This window comes from Podarcis vaucheri (genome assembly GCF_965113315.1).
Source record: "Podarcis vaucheri genome assembly, chromosome: 2".
NCBI classification, from domain to species: Eukaryota; Metazoa; Chordata; class Lepidosauria; order Squamata; family Lacertidae; genus Podarcis; species Podarcis vaucheri.
Window position 1 is genome coordinate 92,589,787 of NC_138760.1, and position 25,050 is coordinate 92,614,836.

At 44.1% G+C, this 25,050-nt stretch overlaps 1 protein-coding gene across 1 annotated transcript in view; it reads right to left on the reverse strand.

Moving 5' to 3' along the window:
* UROC1 (urocanate hydratase 1) overlaps window positions 1-25,050 on the reverse strand; it is a 48,320-nt gene that overhangs the window by 21,921 nt on the left and 1,349 nt on the right. Inside the window, exons 2-14 of the mRNA XM_082209730.1 lie at window positions 18,557-18,687; window positions 17,735-17,828; window positions 15,649-15,708; window positions 12,866-12,994; window positions 11,197-11,258; window positions 10,717-10,783; window positions 9,510-9,653; window positions 7,902-7,990; window positions 6,420-6,482; window positions 5,914-6,093; window positions 3,591-3,688; window positions 2,963-3,035; window positions 1,244-1,365 (exon numbers count right to left, since the gene is read on the reverse strand). Of these exons, the coding sequence (XP_082065856.1) occupies window positions 1,244-1,365; window positions 2,963-3,035; window positions 3,591-3,688; window positions 5,914-6,093; window positions 6,420-6,482; window positions 7,902-7,990; window positions 9,510-9,653; window positions 10,717-10,783; window positions 11,197-11,258; window positions 12,866-12,994; window positions 15,649-15,708; window positions 17,735-17,828; window positions 18,557-18,687 (1,312 nt within the window). The remainder of the gene's footprint in view (window positions 1-1,243; window positions 1,366-2,962; window positions 3,036-3,590; window positions 3,689-5,913; window positions 6,094-6,419; window positions 6,483-7,901; window positions 7,991-9,509; window positions 9,654-10,716; window positions 10,784-11,196; window positions 11,259-12,865; window positions 12,995-15,648; window positions 15,709-17,734; window positions 17,829-18,556; window positions 18,688-25,050) is intronic.

The following is a 25,050-nucleotide window of genomic DNA, read 5'->3' on the forward strand; positions in this document are numbered from 1 at the left end:
CACTCCCTCCTCCATTCTACCAAACAGGTAGCTGGCAGAAGAACAGACCTCTTGCCAGAAGTCTAAAACTATCCCTTGCAGAGGGATTTTGAAATTAGGCCAAGGGCCACATTAAATTAGGCCGAGGGCCACGTGCAGCCACTGGTTGTCCACTCCCATCTTACAGGAAGCCTTCAATCCTTTGCCAGCAAACCAGCCAAGAGATGCCAAGATCAGAAAGCCAAGTAATGAAGACTTCATATGGCAAAACCGCTATTCATTCCTTAAGCATGACAACATGAATTATTTTGCTTTCAGTGTGTCATCAGGTATATGACCTCATTATATAAAAATATCATATTTAATTCAGTCTGTCGTATCTGTGTCCCATCTTATTCCCCAAAAGCTCAGTTGCATAGATGGGGTGGTATTCAACTAAATAACTGAACTCATGCAAGAGTTACCACTAGTGCAATTTCCTCCCCTCCTCCCCCCTGTGCTTGCCATCTTTAGATCTTTCCTGGAGGGTTGGTGGAACCCCCAGAGCAGATTTAGGAGGCACACAGTGGTTGCGGGGGGGGGGGGAGGAAAACATTATATTGTGCAAATAGAAATCCTTGTGCTGATAATAATTTATAATAATAATAATAATTTATTATTTATACCCCGCCCATCTGTCTGGGTCCCCCCAGCCACTCTGATGGAGCATTAGCCTTAATGCTACGTTAAATACAACCTCTCATTTTACCCCAGATCTCCCACTCCAAGCCCTACACTCTGTCAGTCACTCTGGCCTCCTCTTGATGTTTCTACTCAAGATTTACTTGGTTTTGTTGCTTGTAATAGAGGAAGCGGTTGCAGGTGTCAATGACCCTGCAAATACACATGGAAATGGTGAGAAGTTCCAATGGCTATAAAAGACATCTGTGAACTCTGCTGTCAGAGGCAGCATGCCTTAGAACACCGGTTGCTGGGAATCACAGATGGGGAGAGTGCCATTTTGCTTGTGTCCTGCATGAGGGCTTCTCAAAGGCCTCTGGTTGGCCTCTGTGAGAACAGAGTGCTGGGCTGGATGTGTCCCTGGCCTGATCCAGCAGGGCACTTTTGACATTTCACACCCAGAAGTTGTGTCTGTCTGGGAAATTTACCTTGTATTGGATAATAATTTGGTATTTATGGTCTTAGTTTCAAGACACAATAAACTGCAGGTAGGTTTATCCATATCCCATATTCACCTTCCATACTAGAAAATGGGTCATCTTACCTCCCTGAAGTACAGCTTTCTCAAGCACTGATGTTGCAATGAAGTCGGTGGTTGCCAAATCTTCTGGGTTGCCTGAGGTACAAACCCAACGGAATGGTCCAAATCCCAAAGAAAAAATGTCACTGGGAAGGGAATATGTTTCACGATTAGAAGATAGCTGAAATTCCTGCCATATTTATCCTGGCAGTTAGCAATGCTTTTCTTTCATTAACTGAAGATGAAAGAATTCCAGCTATTTAAAAAAACAAAACACTAATCCAAACACTAAGTTCTTTGGGCCATTATTTTTGAATTTCCACCAAGGCTTTACAGATGTAAGCTATTGTTTCTGTCTGTGGTTATCACACCTGCCATAAGCACGTTCTGACAGAAGAACAGGGAGGATAAGTGAAGAAGCAACCAGCTAATTTCTTCTACTCAGAGTAGACCAATTGAAATTACAGGCAACAACCATTTCCTGCAGGGCTTCTCTTCCCGGCCCCTGCATATGTTGGCAGGGGATGCATAAGCATGCATAAGTGCATTTATCCCCAATTTCACCCTCTTCCCAGTCCAAAAGGACCCACACACCTGCAATTATGCATCAGTTGGACGCACCTAAAATGGTTGTCACCTGTAATGGACCTAGGTTAGTCATGTCCATTCATTTCAATGAGTAGAAGAACTCGGTTGGATACAACACATATTTTATACTTCAACTACATCCACAGTTAGCAGCTAGGGTGGGTTTAGTAACTCCTGGTTTAGTAACGTAGCATGAAATCAGGAGTGCAGAAAAGGCAGGGATTTCCCTTTGGAATGCCCTATGATTTACATTTAAGCTGAATTAGCTGATCTATATTCTCTGGGGTGTAAAAAGAAAAAAGAAAAGTGGGGGAGTAAGTTCATTCTTGGAACACACTACGTTTTGTCTCTCAGGTGTTTCATCTCTCTTGCCTGATTCTCTCATTACTTTCATCCAGCTCAGAATTTGTCTGATAAATCCCCACCAGCTCTCTATACCTGTTCATATGCACATGACAGAGTGGCAAACGGGACGAGCTTCTCTATTCAAGGAGCTCACATTAGTGTTTAAAGCCCTATAGCAACTTAGGTCCCAAATATCTGAAAGACCACCTTCACTCCTACTGACGTTCTTGGGTGTTAAGATCTGCAGAGAGGGTTTCCCTTGGTAGTACCTTCACCCTCAAAAGTACAGGGAAGTAAAGCCCCCAAATTGTGGAAGACCCTTTTCACTGACGTGCATTTAGCATCTTCACTTAACAGTTTTCTCTGTGTGCTGAAGATGCACCCTGGCCTTTGACAACTAAGGTATTTTGTTTTATGGGACCGACCTCTTTTGCTGAATTTATACTGTTCTGTTCTATCTGGAATGGTTTCATTTAGTTTTTATAACTCTGGTGGTTTTATCTGTTTTCATTATTGTATATTCTATTGTAATCTTCCCTGGGACTGTACGGTGAAGGGCAGCTAAGAAACCTTTTGTGAACTGCAGCTTTTAAGAACCCATCTTATAGCTTCTGGTCTACCAACAGATTACTTAATCACAAAAGACAATTCAGTTTTTATGAATATACAGGAATGACAAAAAAATGGTCCCAAACAGGAAAACTCATTCAGTGTCTTTCTCCTTCTCTTCCTAATCCCCACCCAAAGCACAAGACACACTCACATCTTCTTTCCACATTGGTGTTCCACATTTTATTCTCTCCTACATACCCCATAATGTGTTGGACGTAAGAAGGGTATCGGAATTCAGCTTTGTTGGCACCTCTTTTCTCGATGTCAGCACCTTTGGAACAATTTAAATACAGGTTTCAATTTAAAGTGTTGGGGTTTTTTTACCTTTAAAGCCCTACACAGTTTTGTTGTTGTTGTTGTTGTTGTTATTGGATATGGAATTATGCTGCTTTGTATATTGTGCTGGATATGACTGCAGAAAAATAGGATATAAATGTGATGATAATGATGATGATGATGATGATTCAACCTTTTTGCCAGAGTTTTACAGACAGGGTTTGGGTAAGCAGGATTGGATAGCTCTCCAACTGGCTGACAGTGGGGCATATTGGAAAAAGTTATACATTTTAAATGCCACAAAATTCATACACAGTAGGTATTGCATGCGGGAGAAATTAACATGAAACTCACATGTGATTCTTCTTGAATGTGAGATCATCATATACCAATGGTTACATGCTTTTTCCTACACAGAAAAGCGCCCCCCCCTTTCCTGTAGAAAATGTGCAACATGGGGAGCACCCCTCTTCTTGGGATATGTTATCTGCTGTACTCGGCCAAATGCACTACTTGCTTAACTTATGCAAAAAGGAAAAGAGCTACTTACCAGCTCTCTGAGCTTCTAGAAGGAAAGCATTTCCATAATCCCAGAAAAACATTCCTTGATCAGAGAGCCTGTTGATGGCAGCCACTTGTCTCCTCAGACTGAAAATGGAAAGTTATAACGTTCTCTCAACACTATATGAATTTCCATAAAGAAAAATTATGAGCATGCACTAGGCCCTGAAATGAATGAACCAAAGTCTGCCATGTCTTAATTGCAATGGGTCTACTCTGAGTAGGACTAGCATTGAATACCACCCGTTATTCACAGTCCTGTGTTTGATTTGCTTATTCTTTAAAGCACCCTGGGATCTTACGGGATAAAGGGCAGTTAAAAAGTGTAATTCATTAATTAAGACTGAGACTAGTCTAATTAACACTGTTATTGTGAGGATAACATGAGCCAAGGATATACTGCAAACTTAGAAGAAGGTAGGAAAGAGATCATCACAGTAAAATATTGAAATGGGTGTATTTATTTATTTGCATTGAAATTTATGAGGCACTTTTCCATCCAAAAGGGACCCTTAGAGTGGAATATCGGAGGGTGAAGCATAAAAGTTATAAAATTAATGCAGTAAAAAGTCAATCAAAATAAATACTGAAAGAATAATGTATAAAATCCTAAGCCGCAAAAACAAAGAAAAATCCCCAAGCAATCCATCAACATAGTCAATACTGCATGCACATAAATAAAATAGTAGGGGGTAGTTTTCATCAGACATATAAAGGTCATTAAAGAAAGGGCCAGGCAAACTTCCCAGAGAGAATTCCAGAGAAGGCCATTCCCAACAGCCATACCTCTGAAACTGTTGGTGGGACATGGATCAAGGTCTCCCTTGAAGATCTCGGTAGATGGGTATGCAGCCCTGGCAAAATAATTTGTGTTCCTAAAAAGGTAACTATTAATTGACATAGGCTGACAGCAAGTGTGAGAGTGGGCAACCATGGTTTGGGGGCAATGACTGCCCCTATCATGTACAAAGTGATTATGTAGACGAGCAGACTTGAAGTCTTCCCCATCTTGCTGTTTACCTTCCTGCAGTCTGATATTTGAATGTCTTTTGAACCCAGAGAGGCTCCAATACCAGAAGTAAACCCAGCTGGGGAAGCAGGTGCTGGGGCAATGGGAGCGGGGGTGGTTTGACCAATGTTGAATGCAACTTTCTACTATTGAGCCAGCTTCCTTGAGTGGCCTTCTTGTCCCTGGAAAATTTGAAGTCAGAAATACCACTGACCTCCCACATTCTAGGGAAGAATGGTTATCACTCAGGTAGGACATTTCAGTTTCTGACAACTCAGCTCTCCTCACTCACATGCTCTTTTTGTTCTTTAAGTCAAACCCTTTTCTCGCTTCTGATTTGGGCAGACAAATGGATCTGCTGCCATGTTGCGTCTAATTTAAACCGTCAAATCTGTTTGACCTAGCATCAGTCGATCGGAGTGACTCCTGGCTCCCAAACCATCTTTTATGAAAATGAGACCTAACAGGAACAAGCTACAGGAAGAGAATCATTACCGCTAATCTATAGAGCCTAATTCCCTAATTCCCAGCTCCTGTGAGAATGCATTGGAAAAACAAGCAGCTGGCAATGGCTCAAAATCAATGCAGCTGGGTCACTTAACATTTGAAGCATTCTCAGAAATAAAACTCCTCTTCCTGCACAGTCATTTGCAGATTTGATTTTAGAACAAGGCTGAATAAATGAATGACATTTCTGTAGCCTGCCTCGACCTTCAGCAAGGAGGATTCTTCTTTCTGGTGCATAGTAGTGCCCCTGAGTTTGTCATAAGTGTATGATGCTGATAAGGAGATATTCTTTCAGACTGAATTTGATATCCCAGTGTGCAGTTTCTGGTGTTCGGATTTTATGAATGTCATTCCAAAATCAATTCCACCCCCCTATAGCTAGCTAGCTAGCTAGCCAGATAGATAGACCCCAAACTTAACTGTGTCTATAGAAGGAAAGTGAATATTACAAGAGACATTTGACCTCACAACAGAAGAAGAAGAGTTTGGATTTGATATCCCGCTTTATCACTACCCTAGGGAGTCTCAAAGCGGCTAACATTCTCCTTTCCCTTCCTCCCCCACAACAAACACTCTGTGAGGTGAGTGGGGCTGAGAGACTTCACAGAAGTGTGACTAGCCCAAGGTCACCCAGCAGCTGCATGTGGAGGAGCGGAGACGCAAACCCGGTTCCCCAGATTACGAGACTACCACTCTTAACCACTACACCACACTGGCTCTCACACCACACTGGCTCTCACAGAGAGTTTTGTCTAACAAATTGTCACAAGAAAACTTGTGCAAATGATTGAAGTACCTCTCTTGCACTAGGGTTCGGAATTTCACAGGACTGCTGGACATGAGCTGGTTAGCCTCCTTAAAGCTGAGCTGTACCGGATAGTAGCCTCCATTAAAAGGATTGTGACAAGATGTTTGGTCAGACCCCAAATCAGCTAGCAGTTCTCCAGTGGTATTGAATTCCTCTGCAAGTCTCTCCCTGCACACAGAAAGAGGAAAAAGTGGACAACCATAGACCAGATTTTGGTATGGAAATAGAAAAGTAGATACCAGGAGCACCTAGACGAAATTTTGGTAAATTAGCCCCTTTGTATTGCTAAGGGATGGATGCATTGTAGGGGATGGCACAACCAACACTTCAAGCAGTTGAAACACTGATTTCAGTGACAAATACTTTAATCTCCCATTAAAATCAATGAGGCTGAAGCTGCGGGGAGAAATTTCACGACACATTTTTTATCAGAACTGCAACATGGATTCCCCACTCCTCCCCTGCCATTGCAAGGTTCATTATTAGCTACTTACCAAAGATCTACCACGTTCCCATGATATCCCAGACTAAGAGGCATTTTCTTCTTCTTTGCTTCTCTGTGTACAAGTCAAAAGGGATTAACTTTTAACAATTCAAAAGCAACTTAATTTTAAAAATCCTCTTGCAGCTATAAAGTGAGATAAAACTACTCTCCTGACATGCTGCATTTTTCTCATCTACATCCAGGGACCTCTTTCTTCTTACAATCCCCTCCTTGACATCTGACCTGACTGCCTGTCCCATTTCTCTGTATGTCATTGGCTGATCTTCTCTGATGTCAAAGTGAGTATTCAGGCAGGGATGTCACAGATGTCCTGTAGGTACCAGAAACTGTCCTGGTCTTGAGGGCTTGGATTATTACCTTTAAGACTCTGAAGTGTTTGAAATTCCAAAAATGCAGGAATAACTCTTTTTAACAAATTAAACATATACGAATCAACACATCCTTTAGCGTTATTGGATAGTATCTGGCTGAGGCTAATCAGGTGAGAGGTTTGAAAGCAGGCAGGCGACTCTTGCTGTTACGTGATATTATGTTATGTGGTACTTATGTTAATAGTGTGGTTGTTAGCAGTGATCTGTTCTGCAGTTTGAGCACTGGTGGAGGAAGAGGAGTGCGGGGGGAGTGCACCGTCCCCGGCAGCGTGACCCCGGTGGGGTGCCATCGCGGTTGCCCCCCCACCTGTGCTGGGTGCTACGCCCCCGCAGGCAGCGCGCCACGCTCCCAGGAGACTCATCATGCCCCTGTGGGCGGCGAGCCACGCCCTCGGAATACGCACCAACTCCGCCCCCGCCTGCTCTCTGCCCCCTGGTGCCAGAGCATGAAGCTCAGCCACTGGGTGTGAGATCAAAGCACTAAAGAATTCATTTATGTTCTGCTCCAAAGTGGAAAAATTATTCACACTAAGGCAGGTATGGGGAACCTGTGACACACACACCGTGTTGTTTTTCTCCAACTCCAATCAGCCACAGTCAACATGGTGAATGCTCAGGGTTGATGGGAGATGTAGTTCAACACCTCTCAGAATGCCACAGATTCCACACACCTGCACTAAGGCGGACATGGTAGAAGATGTGAGCCTTGATTGCGCTGAAAAAATAGGACAAGAATCTTATACATGCAAATTCCTACTTCCAGGAATGTGGCAAGTTGCATGTGTCATGTTTTTCACCACTGCAAAGTCTTAAATTGTTAGCCAGTTTCTGCCCCTCTTCACTACACACCTTTAAAACAAATAGGGGAAACAGATGTCAGGACCAGCCCCAACAGAGTTTTTTATTTTAGTGAGGAGCACTGACCTAGTAGTCACTCACTTCTGAGAAATGTGAGGTTAAGCACTAGAAATAAACCATAGCAGAGATAGGGCAGAGAGGGTTGTCTGCCCCAGACCTTTTCTCCATGCTGCAGAAAGGTCCTTTGGTGGGATGTGGAGTTAATTAACAAAACGCTAAAGGATGTGTTTATTGAGCCATACCTGAGCTGAGCAATACAGTGGTCCAGACTGCTAGTGATTTCCATCAACCATCCCTGCTGGTGACGCTTTAAGAGGGCCGCTTCATCAACCTGAGAGGTTCCATTAGATAAAATTGAATAGAATTAAACAAGCAACTACTGAACTTTAGAATAATTTGCCTTTAATTGCTTATCTGATTCATTTCCTACCCTTTACCATAAGTCTCCAGGGCAGGTCACAGCAATTTAAAAATACAATATTAAAAACACTTGAAAACAAATTACAGTTGCAAGGATAGAATGGGTCTTAAAAAAATATATATCCCAAGTGTCAAAGGCCAGGGTAAAGAGGTGCATATTCAGCATACAATGGAAACTATATAATAAAGATGCCATGGGCAGATCTGTGGGGAGGGAATTCCTCATCCTAGGGATTTCCACAGGGAATGCTCTTGCCCAGATCACCCCCACCCTGAACTTCTGAGGGAAGGGGAACTAGAGACTGCTCTCTTTGCTGATCTTAACACCTGAGAGGGTCTGTAGGGAATGAAGCAGCCTTTCAGATTTAAGGGTCCTAAGTCATTTAGGGCTTTAAACTCTATTGTGAGCACCTTGAATGTGGTCCAGAAATGATCTGGCAACCAACGTGAACAGCAGGTGACTGAGACCAGTGGTGTGTAGATCTGAGGCCTAGCCTGGGACAGGCCACTCCTAGCTGAAGAACCACAAATGATCAATCATTGAGATTTCTGACCCAAGCAAATTTAGAAACAAGATTTTCTCTCCATCATCAGTGGTAAAATTACACGGGTCACTGAAGTCCTTTATTACCCTGTTTAACAGCATAGCTATAAAGCTGTTATTATAGTAAGGCCTGTTTCACATGAGAACATTTCAACTCCATGGGGAAACCTTTTATTGAGTGAGCAAGATGTGCATGTCTGCCAACCACCATATAGCCTGAATTACAATCTGCCCAACAAAATTCTTGTTTGGTTAAGAAAAACAAATTCACATTAGCAAATCCTTTCATTGTTGTTTGGCTTTTTTTGTTGTTGTTTTAAAGCCCAGCTGCTGGTTTAAATGGATGGAAGCATTTTTTTCCAGCCAGTCAAGGTCTAGGGCTGGAGTGGGTAAGTTAGTGCGCAGCTCACTTAAGACCACAATCCAAAAGAGAATAAAATGCACGTAACCCCACTGAAAATCAACGGGCTTAAGCACACTTAAATCAGTTTGGGGTTGTGGCCTAATGTTCTGTGTCAGTTTTCACTGAGGGGTTCATAACCTTTAGATAAAATGATGAATTCTTTAACAGTGCGATCCTAAACTTATCTCTTCAGGTGTAAACCCCATTAAGTTCAATAGGGTTTACTCCCAGGCAAGTGGGTACAATACTGTAGCTCAAGGCATTTGCCCCTCTCTAAGCTACTGAAACCTTAACTTTTGCTAGAGTTTCCTTGTAAGCTCTCTCTTCTTAAAACCCATTTGTTCATTAAAATGCCTTAACAAAATCATAAATGAGAGGGAAGTACAGGGAGTGGCCACATGAGAATGGACCTTTTCAGGGGAGGTTGATTTAAAAAAAAACAAAAAACCAAGCAGAAGCATACAAATAAACATACAGGCTTACCTCAGCAATAATTCCCACACAGCCAGCAATGACTGCAGCCTTGGCTTGAGCGCCACTCATTCCTCCAAGGCCAGATGTGACAAAGACTTTCCCAGCCAGATTCTCCACTCCCAAGTAGCGACGGCCTGCATTGAGCACTGTTAGCTAAGGCACATTGCAAAAAAGGGTGGTGACTGTGCATGGTACCCTATGGTGTCATTTACCAATGGCGATACTTCTATCGTATCTCCATTTGTTTATCATTTGCACTTCCCATTTCATCTACTCAACAGAACCTTACATGCTCAGGAGTGAGCATGTAAAGGCCTGAAACAAAGCAATGGAGGCTTCAGTCCAACCACTCAGGATCAATTACAGGCAATTAAAACAGGAGAATACATTTCATTTTCTCCTACACTTCTGTGTGAACCACTGCTCTGGTTGTCCTTCCCATTTGGAAGGTGACAGTTCTGATGTATTAGTAGTGCTTTGGTGGCGGCAGAAAAATTCCACTCTCATGCACCTGATGCAGAGATAGGGCAGAATTGCCTGCCCCCAATGGAGATGGGTTTGAAAGAGGCATCTACGGTACATGGTTCAGAGACACTGTGGGAAGCCTCTTCCTTAGAGGAGGAATATGTGCTTATAGAAGCCTTTATAAGGTAATTGTTTTTTCACAAAGCAGTTCCCTTGCCGCACCCAGCTTGAGAGTTGGTGGCTTATATACGTTGCAATGAGCAATGTGTCGCATGGAGCTTGTTATGCATTCAGTGGTCTGTGTTTGCCTGAGCTTGAGTATGGACTAAGGATGCTGAGCCCCTGTGTTCTGATTCGATACATGATATCCAATCACAGAACATTTCAGGATTTGGGCCTCTGCCATTGGCCCTTAAACTCTGAGTCATGATTCGCAGCTTGGAAGTTTAGACAGCCAATCACGTTGGGAGTGGGAGTGGCCCAGGCCTTCAGAAATGTATATAAGCAGTTGTTTTGCCCCTGTTGTCCAGCTCAGTAGTTCAATAAAGGTTCTTGCTGTTATCACTGTGTCTTGCACCCACCTACACTTCAGTGCTTTAGAGCAGGGAATGGAGCAGTGGGTCAGCTCTGCATTTGTTGTTGTTGTTGTTTGTTAGAAATACTAAATAGATCTTTAGTCAGAAGAGAACTGATGCTTCCTTATTCTACAAATGATACATTCTGCCCAACAGTGATAGTGAGCAGTTCTTACCACAGTTCCATGGACTATTCCCTGTGGTCCAATGTAGCAGTAGCTACCTGCTGTCATCTGTCCATACCTGTCAATAGGAGTGAATGCAAGGCAGTTTTTTCAGTAAGCTATGGATGTTGTTTTATTTTTATATATTCTGCCCCTACATTACTCTGTTAGTCTAGTAGTGCAACATTTCCCATGTAATGGTACCCTTTGACACATTTCTCCATATTTCTCTTTTTCTCCATGTAGCTTCCTACGGTGTGATTCTATACATTACTCAAAAATAAGCCCCATTGAATTACACAAATATAAGCCCCACTTCCCCAAGGAAGTGAATGCATGGTTTCAGCCCTTGGGTTGTATTTCTGCATGTATACATATCATGTTCTATCCCTTCACCATCGCAGGCCTGCTACAAAAAGTTCCCAATTCAGAACTAAAAAGCAGACCTCAGAAATTAATTAGGAACATTAATTAGGACAATGGATAACTTACATTGTAACCCCCATTGCAAATAGTTTCTCATATTCATCTCTGGAAGAATAGTTAGGAATCACCTAAACAAAGCAAGGAAACGTGTCTTATTTAGAGCATTTTGACAGCACTTTTCAGCTGACCAGGCAGCCAAAGAACTGTATACAGGTACCGTAACTAAAATCAAGCCAGTCCCTGTCTTCAGAACTGCAATCTAACTGCAATGACACAGAAGGAAAAAGGGAGGAGAGGGGCAAGTAGACACCAGTTCATAAAATTACAAGAATTAAAATAGAAGTCCTGAGGTGGGGATGAAGGTGAAAAGAGAGAGGTGTCTCTGGTTAACACTGTGATTCTACCAACTTGCCAGCACAATAAAGGTAAAGGTAAAGGGACCCTGACCATTAGGTCCAGTTGTGGCTGACTCTGGGGTTGCAGCACTCATCTCACTTTATTGGCTGAGGGAGCTGCTGTACAGCTTCTGGATCATGTGGCCAGCATGACTAAGCCGCTTCTGGCGAACCAGAGCTTCACACGGAAACGCCGTTTACCTTCCCACTGGAGCGGTACCTATTTATCTACTTGCACTTTGACATGTTTTCAAACTGCTAGGTTGGCAGGAGCAGGGACCGAGCAATGGAAGGTCACCCCATCACAGGGATTCGAACTGCCAACTTTCTGATTGGCAAGTCCTAGGCTCTGTGGTTTAACCCACAGCGCCACCCACGTCCCATGCCAGCACAATACAACCAACCTATTATGGGCGCTCCCCAGCCAAAGGAATGCACACAGCAGATAGTTAACTGTATTGTCAAAAGTAGACACTTACAGTAGTTCCTATGGCTCTGAACACCCACACATAGCAGTCTAGCATCCAGGCAGCTAGTTCCTGGTTTGTGCTTTATCGAGCAGTTGCAGCAACCCCTCCATCAGTTTATGTACCTTCCCCTGATGGGCTGCACACACACAGCCAGAGGCTGTGCCTGTGTGAAAACTGCCTCTGCTCTTCCCTCTTCAATCCTCTCCTGGTTCCAAGAGACAGTGGTACAGGAGAGGGTGGGGAGGCACCCAGCCCTTCACTTGCCTGACCTGCCTCTTCCTCCGATCCCTTCTCAGCTCCATTCTCCAGCTCTGGAGCTTCCCCTGCTTCTTGCCTCTGGCTGGTACAGGTCCCCACAAATCACTAGCCCCCTCTCCTGAGCCCCTTGTTTCTCTGACTCCAGCCCCTTGTTTCCCTGTGTATACTCATCAGTGTCCTGCCATTCCCTGACACACCTTACTAATGCTGAAAGTGTGAGGGAACCCATTTGAACAAGCAAGAGGATCTAGTTTTAGATGCTCCAATTATAACTAATAAAGTTTGACCCTCTATTAATTTGGAAAATTGAAGAATATTCAAGAACACCCAGATCTTTTCCTCTCTCTGTCTCTCTTTTCCAAGGCCACAGGGAAAGGACAGCAGGAAAAACAACATGATGCTATTGGATGTAGTGGTGGAGGACAAACTCGATTCAGTTTGCATTTAAAGGTGACCCTATCCGATTCACACTTTCTGAAACAAACAGTACGTGAACCGAAACACGGCCAACCTTTGATCAATGAGGCAAAGCACAGTGCATACCAGAAAACACTGTGGGTCGTGACAAATGATAGTAAGCAAAGAGAGGACAAGATGACAGCAGCTATTTACCATGCCGTTGGTTATGACTAATCGAGGAGCGTTGTGGTGGCTGGGGAAGAGTCCCAAGGGATGCCCACTGTACATGACCAAGGTCTGGTCTTCAGTCATCTCAGACAAATAGTGCATCACCAGCCAGAACTGAAAGAGAGAGATAGAATGGGAGAAAGGAGCAGGCTAAGCTTCCTTCTTATATTGATCTGTGTTTGTAAGGCTTTTAAAGGGCAAACTAGGCAAGCTGGTAACAGGCCACCATTTTAGATGAACTGGGTGGGTCACTAGCCAATTCTTACAAAGTGACTTAAAGTGCAACATTGGCAGGTGGAAAGCCAGGTAATGTATCACACACAAACACACACACCTTCCCCCTGAAACTGCTTCTCCCCACCCATTTTTCCCCCTTCCAGTTGGATTCTGAAACTAGAAGTAATGCACATGGAGGGGTGGTGGAGAGCAGTGTTTGGGGGGAAACATGAGCTCTGGGCTTATACTGAGTAGTCCATCTAGCTCAGCATTGCTTGACGAGGCCCCAGGCCCCGCAGTTCCCTTAGATAATAGACACATGGACACAAATGTTTAGGTTGATGGGATAAAATAGGCCACAACTTTATTGGTCACAGATGTGAGTGGTTTGGCTTAGGCATTGGGTGAAACCAGACTATATCCTGATACTGCCTGTCTGCAGGGAGTCTCATAAGGGTAAACCACTGGTAGGGGGAGCCCTATGATATACATCAAATCGGGGCACCCCGGGGTCCACGATGGGGTCGTGACATGGCCCTAGGCCATGCCCAGGCTTCGGACAGGATCCACACCCCCAGATCCCTTTAAGGGGATACCCTTAACGAGGAGGGGCAGGCGGAGGCTACAACCTCCTATCCCATAAACAAGGCCTACCCAATGCCTAACCTTACAAAGTTGTGACGATTGCTACAAGGTAGGGGGAAACCAAATGGCTGGTGCCAATTTGCCAAGTGGAAAAATTCCTACCTGGCCCCAACAATAAGGCGGCCTACATTCGTCCGTGGCAAGGCTGATGTCAAGCAATACATAAAAAAGAGGGGGGGTGGAGAGCAGTGTTGGGGGTAGACATGAGCCCTGGGCATATACTGAGCCAGTTCATCTAGCACAGCATCGTCAACACCAGCCTTCCACGCCCTGGTGCTTTCCAGTTGTCATTGGACTACAGCTCCCTCCATCCTTGTCCATTGACTGTCCTGGTCGGACAGATACTGGGAGTTGTAGTCAAATGACTTCTGCAAAACACCAGGTTAGGGTGCCTGGTCTACAGCGATTGGCAGCAGCTTTCCAGGGTTTCAGACAGGGAATCTTTCCTAGTCCTCCGTGGGGGTTGCACCAGAGGCCATTTGCACGCAAGGGATGTGCTCTACCTACTAAGCTCGGGCCCTTCCCCTGAACTAAGTGGGTAACGGCTCAGCACCCCTTCACATGCCACGTTTTCAATTGCCTCTCCTCCCTGCACCAGAAATAACACTTCTAGGAATAACGTTGCTACAACATCTTTACAAACGGTCTCATTTTTCATGAAACAAAACACCGAGAACAAACTGTCCTTATCGCAGTGAAAGAAAATCATTCATCCGACTGCTGTTCTTAAGTAACCAGTGACAAAGGCATATTGTTTTGCTCCGCTGTGAAACTCTTGTTAGACATCACAGTCATATCGAAGCTGGACATGGCTGCCGGTGCAAAGGAAGAGATAGCAAGTTTCCAAATGTTGTGTTTTCTGAATGTCACCTTGCTAGACATGAGGTGCAGAATCATGTTCTTTCCCTCTTTTTCAGAACATCATGGTTGTTTCAGGAAAGAAAGCTGAAAGAGCTTAGCTCTGCCTGGGGACCTGGGAGTCCTAATCCCAGATAGAGCAGGGGATTCTTGTGGTTCCCGAATGATGAACCTAAAGCACTCTGCATCTGCTCAGAAAACATTCAGACTAAATGATATTTAGGGTGCTTCCAGATTCGTGTTTCTTGTTTATGCATGGTGTGTGCAGCATCCAAATAATGGCATAAAAATGCCAGCCCATATCTACCCCCACCCCCATTTAACCTGGATTTACCCTTTTCATGAAAAAAAATCTGTCAAGTTAAAGTTATTTTAACCAAATAATGACCCCTCACAAACCTTGTAAAAAGGTAACTGCCAGGGGTCCTTAACCTTTAAGTCCAGTCGTGAACGACTCTGGGGTTGTGGCGCTCATCTTGCTTTACAGGCCGAGGGAGCCGACGTTTTCTGCAGACAGTTTTTCCAGATCTTGTGGCCAGCATGACTAAGCCGCTTCTGGTGAAACCAGAGCAGCACACAGAAACGCTGTTTACCTTCCCGCCAGAGTGGTACCTGTTTATTTACTTGCACTTTGACGTGCTTTTGAACTGCTAGGTTGGCAGGAGCTGGGACTGAGCAACGGGAGCTCACCCCATCGCGGGAATTCGAATTGCCGACCTTCCGATCAGCAAGCCCAAGAGACTCAGTGGTTTAGACCACAGTGCCACCTGTGTCCCACAAACCTTGTAGCCTTCTATAATTAGCAGCAAAGAAAGCAGCCACAACAGGTAAAACAGCTGTCACCCCACCCGAAGCCCCCATAATTTAAGCACTGGATTGCTCTTTTGATATTTCTTAAAGTCAAAAGCCCCAACAACTGCATGGATTCATCGTCAATAACAGCCAACAACTTAGTCACATCTTCAACGAAGCAAAATATGGATGTGATGGATTAAATAAGAGCATGGTCAAGCAAGGCAAGCAACAAATGTATCAACACCATACCATACCTGTGCCCAGTTGCTGAAGACTTGTCCATTCCCTCCATAAGTTACAAGTTCCTGGGGAAACTGCAAAGAGCACATTTTAAAGTATGTTTAAAACAGTGTCCCTTATTCCAGTCTCAAATATGATTAAACCTAGTTTAATCAAAACACTGCTTAATGAGCACATAGCAGAGCTTAAATCTGACCAGGGGCATTCTAGACTGTGGCCTATTCAATTATCCTCTGTGCTGCATGAGCTCCAGAATGCCAGGAGGTAATAGCTTTTACCAGGTTGTGCCTATGGCTTCTATTAGCACCCGCCACTTCTTAGGATGCCTCTAACCTCCACTGATTCACAAACTGTAAAGTCGTTCACCTCCCCGTGTCTCCAAGCTATCCAAGCTCCAGACAATAAGCAGCAGAACCAGCGTGTTGATATAGCTTGCCTTTCAGTAGAAATGAATGTTGGTGGAGGGACAGGGCTGACTCAATACATTTTGCTGCCTGAGGTGAAGGACAAGATGACACACTCTTCCAAGGCCCAGACATAGGCTACCTGGACTGAGTGTGAAATCTTACTCAAATATAGTGGTACCTCGGGTTACATACTCTTCAGGTTACATATGCTTCAGGTTTCAGACTCCGCTAACCCAGAAATATTACCTCGGGTTAAGAACTTTGCTTCAGGGTGAGAACAGAAATTGTGCAGTAGCGGCACGGCAGCAGCAGGAGGCCCCATTAGCTGGAGTGGTGCTTCAGGTTAAGAATAGTTTCAGGTTAAGAACAGACCTCCAGAACGAATTAAGTTCTTAACCCGAGGTACCACTATACTAGTAAAAGGACTGTATCTTCAATTTATTGTCACGTGACTGTTTCGTGCATTTTAACTGCCTGTTTTATTACCATTCCTTGGTGCATCCAAGCAAAAAAATAAAAATTACGTAACATCCCTATCAATGTGGTATTTGTTGAAATATTTATAGTGCTAACAACATTATTCATATTTTTGTTTATGGGAATGAAAGAACACCAACCATCTGATTGCAGGAAATTGCTTCATAAGCTATGAAAATGTATTCTAAAAACAGTCACACAAGCTGTGTTAGATATAACAAACTATGAATATTTCTAATAGTTTTATTCGCAATAAAATCCTTTTTGGCAAGTATCAGTGGGATGGTCGAGCTTGCATTTTGCCAATGATTTGATGACTGTCAGAAATAGTATCAGATCGTTGTTGATACATAGCTTGCCTTTGTATTTTGTCTTCATAGCATAGGGTAACATATTCTTATTTTGACTAAGCAAACTTCAAATCACTCTTGGCTTAGCTATTCGCTTTACCTGGTGGCAGATTAGGTGATATTTTTCCACAAGGTGCTTAAACAAGGAGTTGTTTTGAGTGATTCTTACAGCAAGTTCTCACATAACTTTGACCGAAACTTTAAGAGGGGAAGGCTGGAAAGAGTAGGGGTGGCCAAGTCCATGGCTTCCTTCAAGAATATTAAAAATAAAAACAATATTCAAACCAGATCCATAGCTGTGCTGAAAATTCATGGATGGCAAAACTTAGAAAGCCATTTTGCTGGATAGTCTTCAGAGGAGGACTAAAATCTCCAACGGTTTTAGGAAGAGCTCAAAAAAGCAAAAGAAGAAAGTCAAATATTGGCTGGAAATTATTTTCTGAGAAATGTCAGCTCAGCCCTGTTTGTTTTTAAGCATCACATGCTCTACCTCAGAGTGGCATGCGAATTTTGCACCTCCGCTGTTCTCCTGGTGGTGCAGCAATAAAACAGCTAGCACATTTGCAAGGGTAAGCAGGGTTCGGTATGGTCTCAAATTGGATGGGGGACTGTGTGTTGGGGTTCCTGCATTGCAGGGGATTGGATTTAGATGACTCTAGAGGGTCCTTCCAACTATGATTCATTAAAATTTATGGGGGAAAGTGGCAATGCATTGATTAAAAAAAAATTAATACATTTCATCCTTTGTTCTATTTCAGAACAATCGAAGCAGAACTGCTATGTGTCAATTCACAAAAATCAATGCATTGTCACTGCTATCCGTTTGCTTTCCAAGACTAAGCCTTCCACCAAGGAATGTTCATTACCTGTGCCACTGCAGGGTCAAGATTATTCATAATCATGTGCATTATTGCAGCAGCTTGGATGGTTTTGCAGGGATATTCCTGGATGGGGTAAGCTCTGAAATTAAAATACACCAGTGAGGAAATGAAATAATTATCTTCAACCTTCTACAAGTGCGTACTTGGATTTATCACAAGCAAATCATAATAAAACCAAAACGAGAATAAAATGTTTGATATGATGGTAGAATCAAACGGCATCATTCTTCTTCTCCCCCCCCCAGAGTAATCAATATTTTCAGAGATTTCTCTGTGTATTCAAAGCACTTTGAGTGTCCCTAGCAAAACGCACCCCCACTACAAAAGCTAACGCTATGCCAAAAATTACTTCCATCGTGGGGATTTGAACCACTGACCTTCTGATCAGCAAGCCCTAGGCTCTGCGGTTTAGACCACAGCGCCACCCGTGTCCCCACAAAGAGGTACTATACTGTAACTACAGAACCAGCGATTGCCCAGCAACACAAAGAGCCAACAGGAGTCCGATTAAAGTCACAGACTCTGGCCTACTTCCTTGGTCTGAGCGACACCTTTAGCACAAAGACCAAACTACTGTCAGATTCAGCAATGGGCCAATTTACCTGCCTGCTTGCCGGCTTCCTAGCTTGCATTTCCTCCCCTAGCCAGCCTATTTGGAGACAAGTGGCCTTCTGTCTGTTCAGTTTGGTTCATGGGCTGTGCCTCCACATCAACTCACTCTGACGGAATTTAGGTACAACTCTAAACAGACAAATGGCTTTCACTCCCAACATGCCATTCCACGTAGAGCCCTCCTCAAGCCTTTACCTCATCTCAATGCGGGGGCAGAACCTGTACATGTAGATATGTCCATAGAGTCTCAGCTCCTTGGCAAATTCTGGCGCCAGGACTTCGTGGAAGCTGGAAGGGAAATAACGCAAGGCGTTCTTCAAAGCCAGCTGCACAGAAAGAGAGAGAGAGAAGGAAGCCAAAAGAAAGTGACCAAGTGGGTGGTTATCATAGCTAATTAAACACATGCATTTTTATCAGCCTGAACGGGAAATGTGCCCAGATGCTGCAAACGTATTCAAGGGCACTGACCGTTAATAAGTATGAGGCTCCAACAAACAAGGTAGCACAGCACTTTGAATGGGATCTTCCCACCCTAACCTTTGCATAAACAAGAGGCTATCCTGGCACAGGCTCCGGGCTGCACCCGTTCTCCAGAGGAGATGGAACAGCAAGCAGAATCAGCTGCAGATAACAGACATGCCAGGAACTCCATTGTACCATTATACCCAAGCACAGCATGATGCAGGACACCCCTGGTGCCTGTTTGACAACAGAACTTTGCCAAGTCAGGTTTGTAGCTCCATTGTCACACTGAAATGGCACAGAAGGTTCAGTGCATGCTAATCTAATGGACCAAGATCCCCCAGTGCTGTGCCAAAGAAAGCACAAGACTTCTGTGCTCAAATGTGCTAGCATTGCCAAATGCTGGGTGGCTGATCTTGTATCAGGAGCAATCAAAAGAGGAGTTTGGAACCAAGTTCTATGAGAAACAGTTGCACAATGATAAGATTAGCCTAGAGAAGAGAAAGTGTCTTCAAATATCTGAGGACTGTCACACAGAAGATGCAGCATACCTCTTCTCTGTTTTTCCAGAGGGCAGAACTGGAACAAATGAGTGGAAATTGCAGGAGAGCAGAGTTTAGTTAAACATTAAGAGAAACTTCCTAACAGTAAGAGTTAATTGACAGTAGAATAGACTAGCTCAGGAGGCTGTTCATTTGACAGTCATCTGCCAAGGATGCTGCAATCACATTCTGTGATTCAGAGTAGATGATCTCCAAGGTCCCTTCCAACTCAACCCCACCCTGTCACTTTGTGGTGGCACCTGCCATATGCCCTGAAAGGGATTCACTGAAGCCTTTTCTTGCTTTGGACATTTCTGCAGTTGTTGCAGTTTTAATATTTTCTGAGAACCATATACGGTTCATCAAAATGTGCTGTTTGTTACCTTCACCTCAATCTCCAGGGAAGGAGCAAAGTCTGAATATTTGAAATAAGTAAAATATGCCAGCAGGAACCCCAACAATACTTCAAAGGATAGTTGTTCCTCCAGCAGGCAAATCAGATAAAATCTTTCCTATCCTCCTCAGTAGGGTCCTCCTCATGTCATTGTCATTAACTTTAAAAAAAAAAAACCCAACAAACTACCATATGGGATATGAAACAAGGAAACGTTTGTTCACTTCTCAAGTTCATTCCCTGCTTTGGAAATTGTGCGTGCTATTAAATGTGTGGGAGCCCCAGCCCACCTGGGTGGAGTAAAAAAACTAAAACCATAAAGCAGACCCTTCTACATCCAAACTTCAGTTACCATATGTAGAAATTTCATTGCTTCCACCATGAAAATGCTAAAGGGTATAGTTATCTGCTCTACTTTGTGAAATCAAATAAACAGGCAGCAGAGAAGGGAGCTGACTTTAGCCTTTGGCTTGCATGGTATACGAGGCCAGGAAACCGTGGTGAGATCAGGGCTGTACAGGCACATTGAATTGGCTCTGCCAGCGTATTTGCACAGCCCTGACCTCACCACTGCCTTGCCTCCCACTCCTAATCAGTGACAATGCTGCTGCCAGAAAGCTATTGCTCCCATATGGAAAGGAAGCTCCACAGATGGCGGTGCCTTCAGACTATGCAAAAATATGATGAGCTAGCCCAGTGTCTCCGTGCTGACAAGATTCAAGCTCAACTTGAGCAGCATTTTAAATATTCAATCGACATTTTAAAAATACTGTTTGCAGCTCTAGGCTCAGTTTTTAGGAAGAATGGCTTACAAATCACAATCTGCTATATATTTTGCAAATGGGCTTGTCCATCAGCTCTCTTTGTTTCCAGGCACCTCTTGAGATATTGTCTCCCAATTTGGCACAACATTTCATGAGATGGTGGAATGGTCCTGAACCAGATCAGTGATCCTCCAGAGCTGCTATCTTTCCTGGGAGGGAAGTTCCCATTGGTACCAAGTCAGAAGAACACAAGGAAAGCCTTGCTGGACCAAGCCAAAGGCACATTCATTTCAGCATCCTGTTCACATTGTGGCCAACCAAATGCCAGGACCCCCACACAAGAACACTCTTCCCACTTGTGATTCCCCACAACTGGTGTTCAGAGGAATACTGCTTCTGACCGAGGAGATGCTACACATAATGGCCAGCAGCCACTGACAGCCCTATTCTCCATAATGCTCTAAACTACTACTCAAGTAGTGGTAACAGCCTAGCAGTAGAATAGTCTTTAGAAAGCCATATCCATTATTTTGGCACACTGTGTGGAAACAGGCTGTGATGCATTTCAGACACTGAATGAACCCAATTCCCTTGTTGTTTGTGGCTTAACATCTAGTCATCTGGAATTGACAATGCTGTGCCCTTTTCCAGGTGAAGACTTTTGCATTGAGCACAATGACCTTCACGTGCAAACTAACATGGCCATTTGTCCTAATTTACACAACCAAGTACTGCAGACAGCTACATTTTAGAGACAAAAGACTCTTGTCTGCAACTGACAGTTCTAGATGGACTCTACTTAAGAGGCTAGCACAAAGAAGATGAAATGTGTTTGTGTTCTACTAACTAAAGTAACTGGATAATGATGGGCTATTTGTTGGGCAAATGTCTTTGTTGAATTGGCAGGTGAAGCCACACGATGAAGAGACATCAACTGGCAGGTGGAACAATAGACGCTAAAGCAACAATCTGGAGAGCTGGCGAGGTGTTGAATTTTGACAGGCTGCAAATTGTTCAAATAAGCATCTGCTTTGTGTATCCAAACAAGTTAATTCAGTGTGGCTCCAGTTTTCCATGTGCAAACAGGAGTGGCCAATAGGGATGGATGGATCTGATCTCCTAGCAGCAGTGCCACCGTCTAATACTGGGACAGAATAGTGGCAGTGTCATCCAACCAGTGTGCCAATTGAGTGTGCCCAAACTGCCTCAACCTTGATGCTGCCCTGCTCTACATCTGCATCACTCTGGTATGCAGTAGTGGCACTGCTGCCAGGTCCACAGTGGCACCTCTCTTCACTGCTGTCTCCTGTGTGGAAATGTTTCAAAGCATATCCTTTTGGGGAGGGGTGGACCACTGCTCAATAACAGAGCACATGCTTTGCATGCAGAAGGTTCCAGGTTGAATCCCCAGCATCTCCAGGTAGGGCTGGGTTGGAGGACATGCTGCCTGAAACCTCAGAGAGCCGCTGCTAAGTCAGTGTAGACCAGAGGTTCCCAAACTGTGGTCCACGGACCACTTCATTCAGGTGGCCTGTCTGGATTTGAAGGCGGGAGATGGTATATTCAACATTCATATTGATTTTATTTCTTACACTGTATTACAATTTGAATGCTAAGGAATTAAAATCACAATGCAATGAAACACACTGTGTTAGAAATAAAAGAAACCCATTAAAAATACTGTTAAAAACCATACAGCACCTAGCACATGGGTAGGCAAACTGAGGCCCGGGGGCCGGATCTGGCCCAATTGCCTTCTAAATCCAGCCTGCATCTCTGGGTTATTTGTGGGGCATAGGAATTCATTCATCCCCCACAATACAACCACAAGCTCTGAGGGGCAGTGGACCGACCCCCTAATGAAAAAGTTTGCTGACCCCTGACCTGGCACAATGCATTATAATTGCTACAACAGGCAGAGAAACCATCAAGTGGTCCGCTAAGATGCTCAACCATTTTCATGTGGTTCAAGGGGGTGGGGGAGTGTGGGGGCCATTGGAGTAAATGATACTGCCCTAGATGGAGCCATGGTCTGGCTCAGAATAAGGCCATTTCCTAAGTTCTTATGTAAGGCAAGTTTACTCTTTAACAGGGGCACAATGAAGCGATGCAGGCTATCTATGTATTGCAGACAAAGGAAATGCAGCAGAGAGTCCTATGGCATTGTAGGATAGCAGAGTAATACATTTAACAAAAAAATGTTGTTTTTGCTGCATCAGGCCAACACAGCAACCCTTCTGTAATTTGCCAAAGGAAGACACTGTCTTTCTTAGGATTGGTAAAGCACAGAGACTTCTGCCTCTGGGCAGGGAAAAGGGGGAGACAGAGGATGTTGCGGCTTTAAGTCCCGAGCAACAAAGGGGCTTGGAAGAAAGAGAAGTCAGGAACCATATATGGAAAGAGCCTTGCAGATATGGTTTGGTTTATCCAAGGAGATTAAAGATGAGATGGTGGAAAGAGCCACGTAGCTCTTCCGAAGGACCCTGAAGCACGTGGCTAAAGCTTTCATAAAGGCCTTATATTATTGCCAGAAATAGAGATGCATGAAAACAAAACATGAGAACAGTTTTGGGTTAATACTGCAAATATAAATGGAAAATAAAGCGCTGCAGATACACAGGCCTGATCCTCAGCTTATATTAACTGGCATTGTTCCCTCAGCTTTGGAACACATTACGGTTACACTGCCGATTCTACTTCTAATACTGCTACTACTATTCCAATGAATTATATTATCATGGCTGATATTATTAATAGTCACAGCAACAATAATCATTTATATTAATTGCAAACTTGTTCTCCAAGTGCTGGTCTTGGGATGGAGCAACTGCCCTATGAGGAAAGGTTACAGCATTTAGGTTTTTTAGTTTAGAGAAAAGGAAAGTAATGGCTTGTCTATATTTCCACTGTCCCGTGCCTAGAAAGCATGGCTTTGAGCAGTTTTGTCTTTGCCCCACTGCTTTCCCCCAGAAAACTCACTCTTTAGTGCTAAATCAGAGCAAACATCATTCTGGAGAAAACCCAATTGATGTTTGCTCTGATTCAGCAGTAAAGATTGGGTTTTCCTGGGGGAAAGTAGCAGGGCAAGCAAAAGTGGATGAGCCCAAAGAGCCAACAGGATAGAAGTTTATAAAATTAGGCATGGCCTGGGGAAAGTGGTCTGATGCCAGATCCTATAGAGAAAGTAGCAAGGCTAACAGGCTGTTGCAGGACCACAGACAGCTCCCAGTGAGCAACTTGCTCCCACAAAAGTTGGGAGCAGACTAAACCCTTTTAAGCTTCTGTGTCCAGACTCCCTCTTCCAGACTCCACTGCCTTGTAGACAACTTCAGAGTCTTAAAGGGCCAGCTCTCTGGCCTGAAGACAGGCACTCTGGCCCTGTTCCCTAGTTTCTCTCCTGGTGTGCTCCCTGCACCGTTGAACCAAGAATGTGTGGTGGGAGGCCTCCGGTTTCTCAGGGGAAGGGGCCTGTGATGGTCCAGGCTCTGGCCCTATAGGCCCTGGTGGTCGACTCTAGGAGATTCTTCTGGAGGCTGCTGTCTAGCGGCCTCAGTTGTAGTCATCTCCTGCTCTCCAGCAGTTAGTTCAGGGCTCTTAATCTGACCTGGCTCCTTAGTATGTGCCTCTGCAGCCTCTGACTCTGGGCCTGGATTGCTGTGGCTTGATTCAGGGGTCAGGACAATGCAAAATTGGTGCAAAACCATCTAGCGTCAGCTCAACCCCTCTCTGGACAGAGAGCCTTTCCACCCACTGTACCTTTGTCTTGTGTGAATTATCTCTGATCTAGTCGGAGGCAGTAGGCCTCTGAATACTAGTTTTGGAAACCACAGGAGAAGAGACTGCTCTGGTGCTCAGATGCTTCTTGTGGGTTTCCCACAGGCTTCTAGCTGGCCTCCACGAGAACAGAATGCTGGTTGAGATGATATATTGGTCTGATCCAACTGGCTATTTCCCTCATGAAAGCCCCCATTGGTCCTAATTGCCCTCTGTCAATGCAAGGGACACACTAATGGATACAAACCCATGAGGTTAGACCCACTTTGCAGGATGATGCTATCTAGGAATATAAGCCTGTTACATTGAAAAGATACATAACATTTAAATTACCTGCTAAATATGTTTGGAGAAAGCGACTCACAAATATATTATGTGCCAAGACTTTTGAGCCAGCTACTGCCTCTCAGCCTAATACAGGGTGAATCCTTTAAAAGAGGCCCCGTGGATACAGGGTACACATGTTCCACGGGGCCTCTTTTAAAAGGCTCACCCTGTGCAAAGATGCCACAAGTCCTCTCTGATTCAAAGTAAAACAATCCTGGAAGCACTCTCCTGGGAATTTCTCACTGGTTGGGGAAGCGGTGGGCATGTAACAATACTTAAGAACCCAGCAGGCAACTCAGTTACTGCTTAGTTAAACAATTATTTATTTTTTGGTTGCCCAACCAAAGAACAAATCATTAACTCAACTCACTCAAGGATGAGTCTCAGTTTGAATATGCCAGGCCAATCGATTTCCCCCAAAATGTC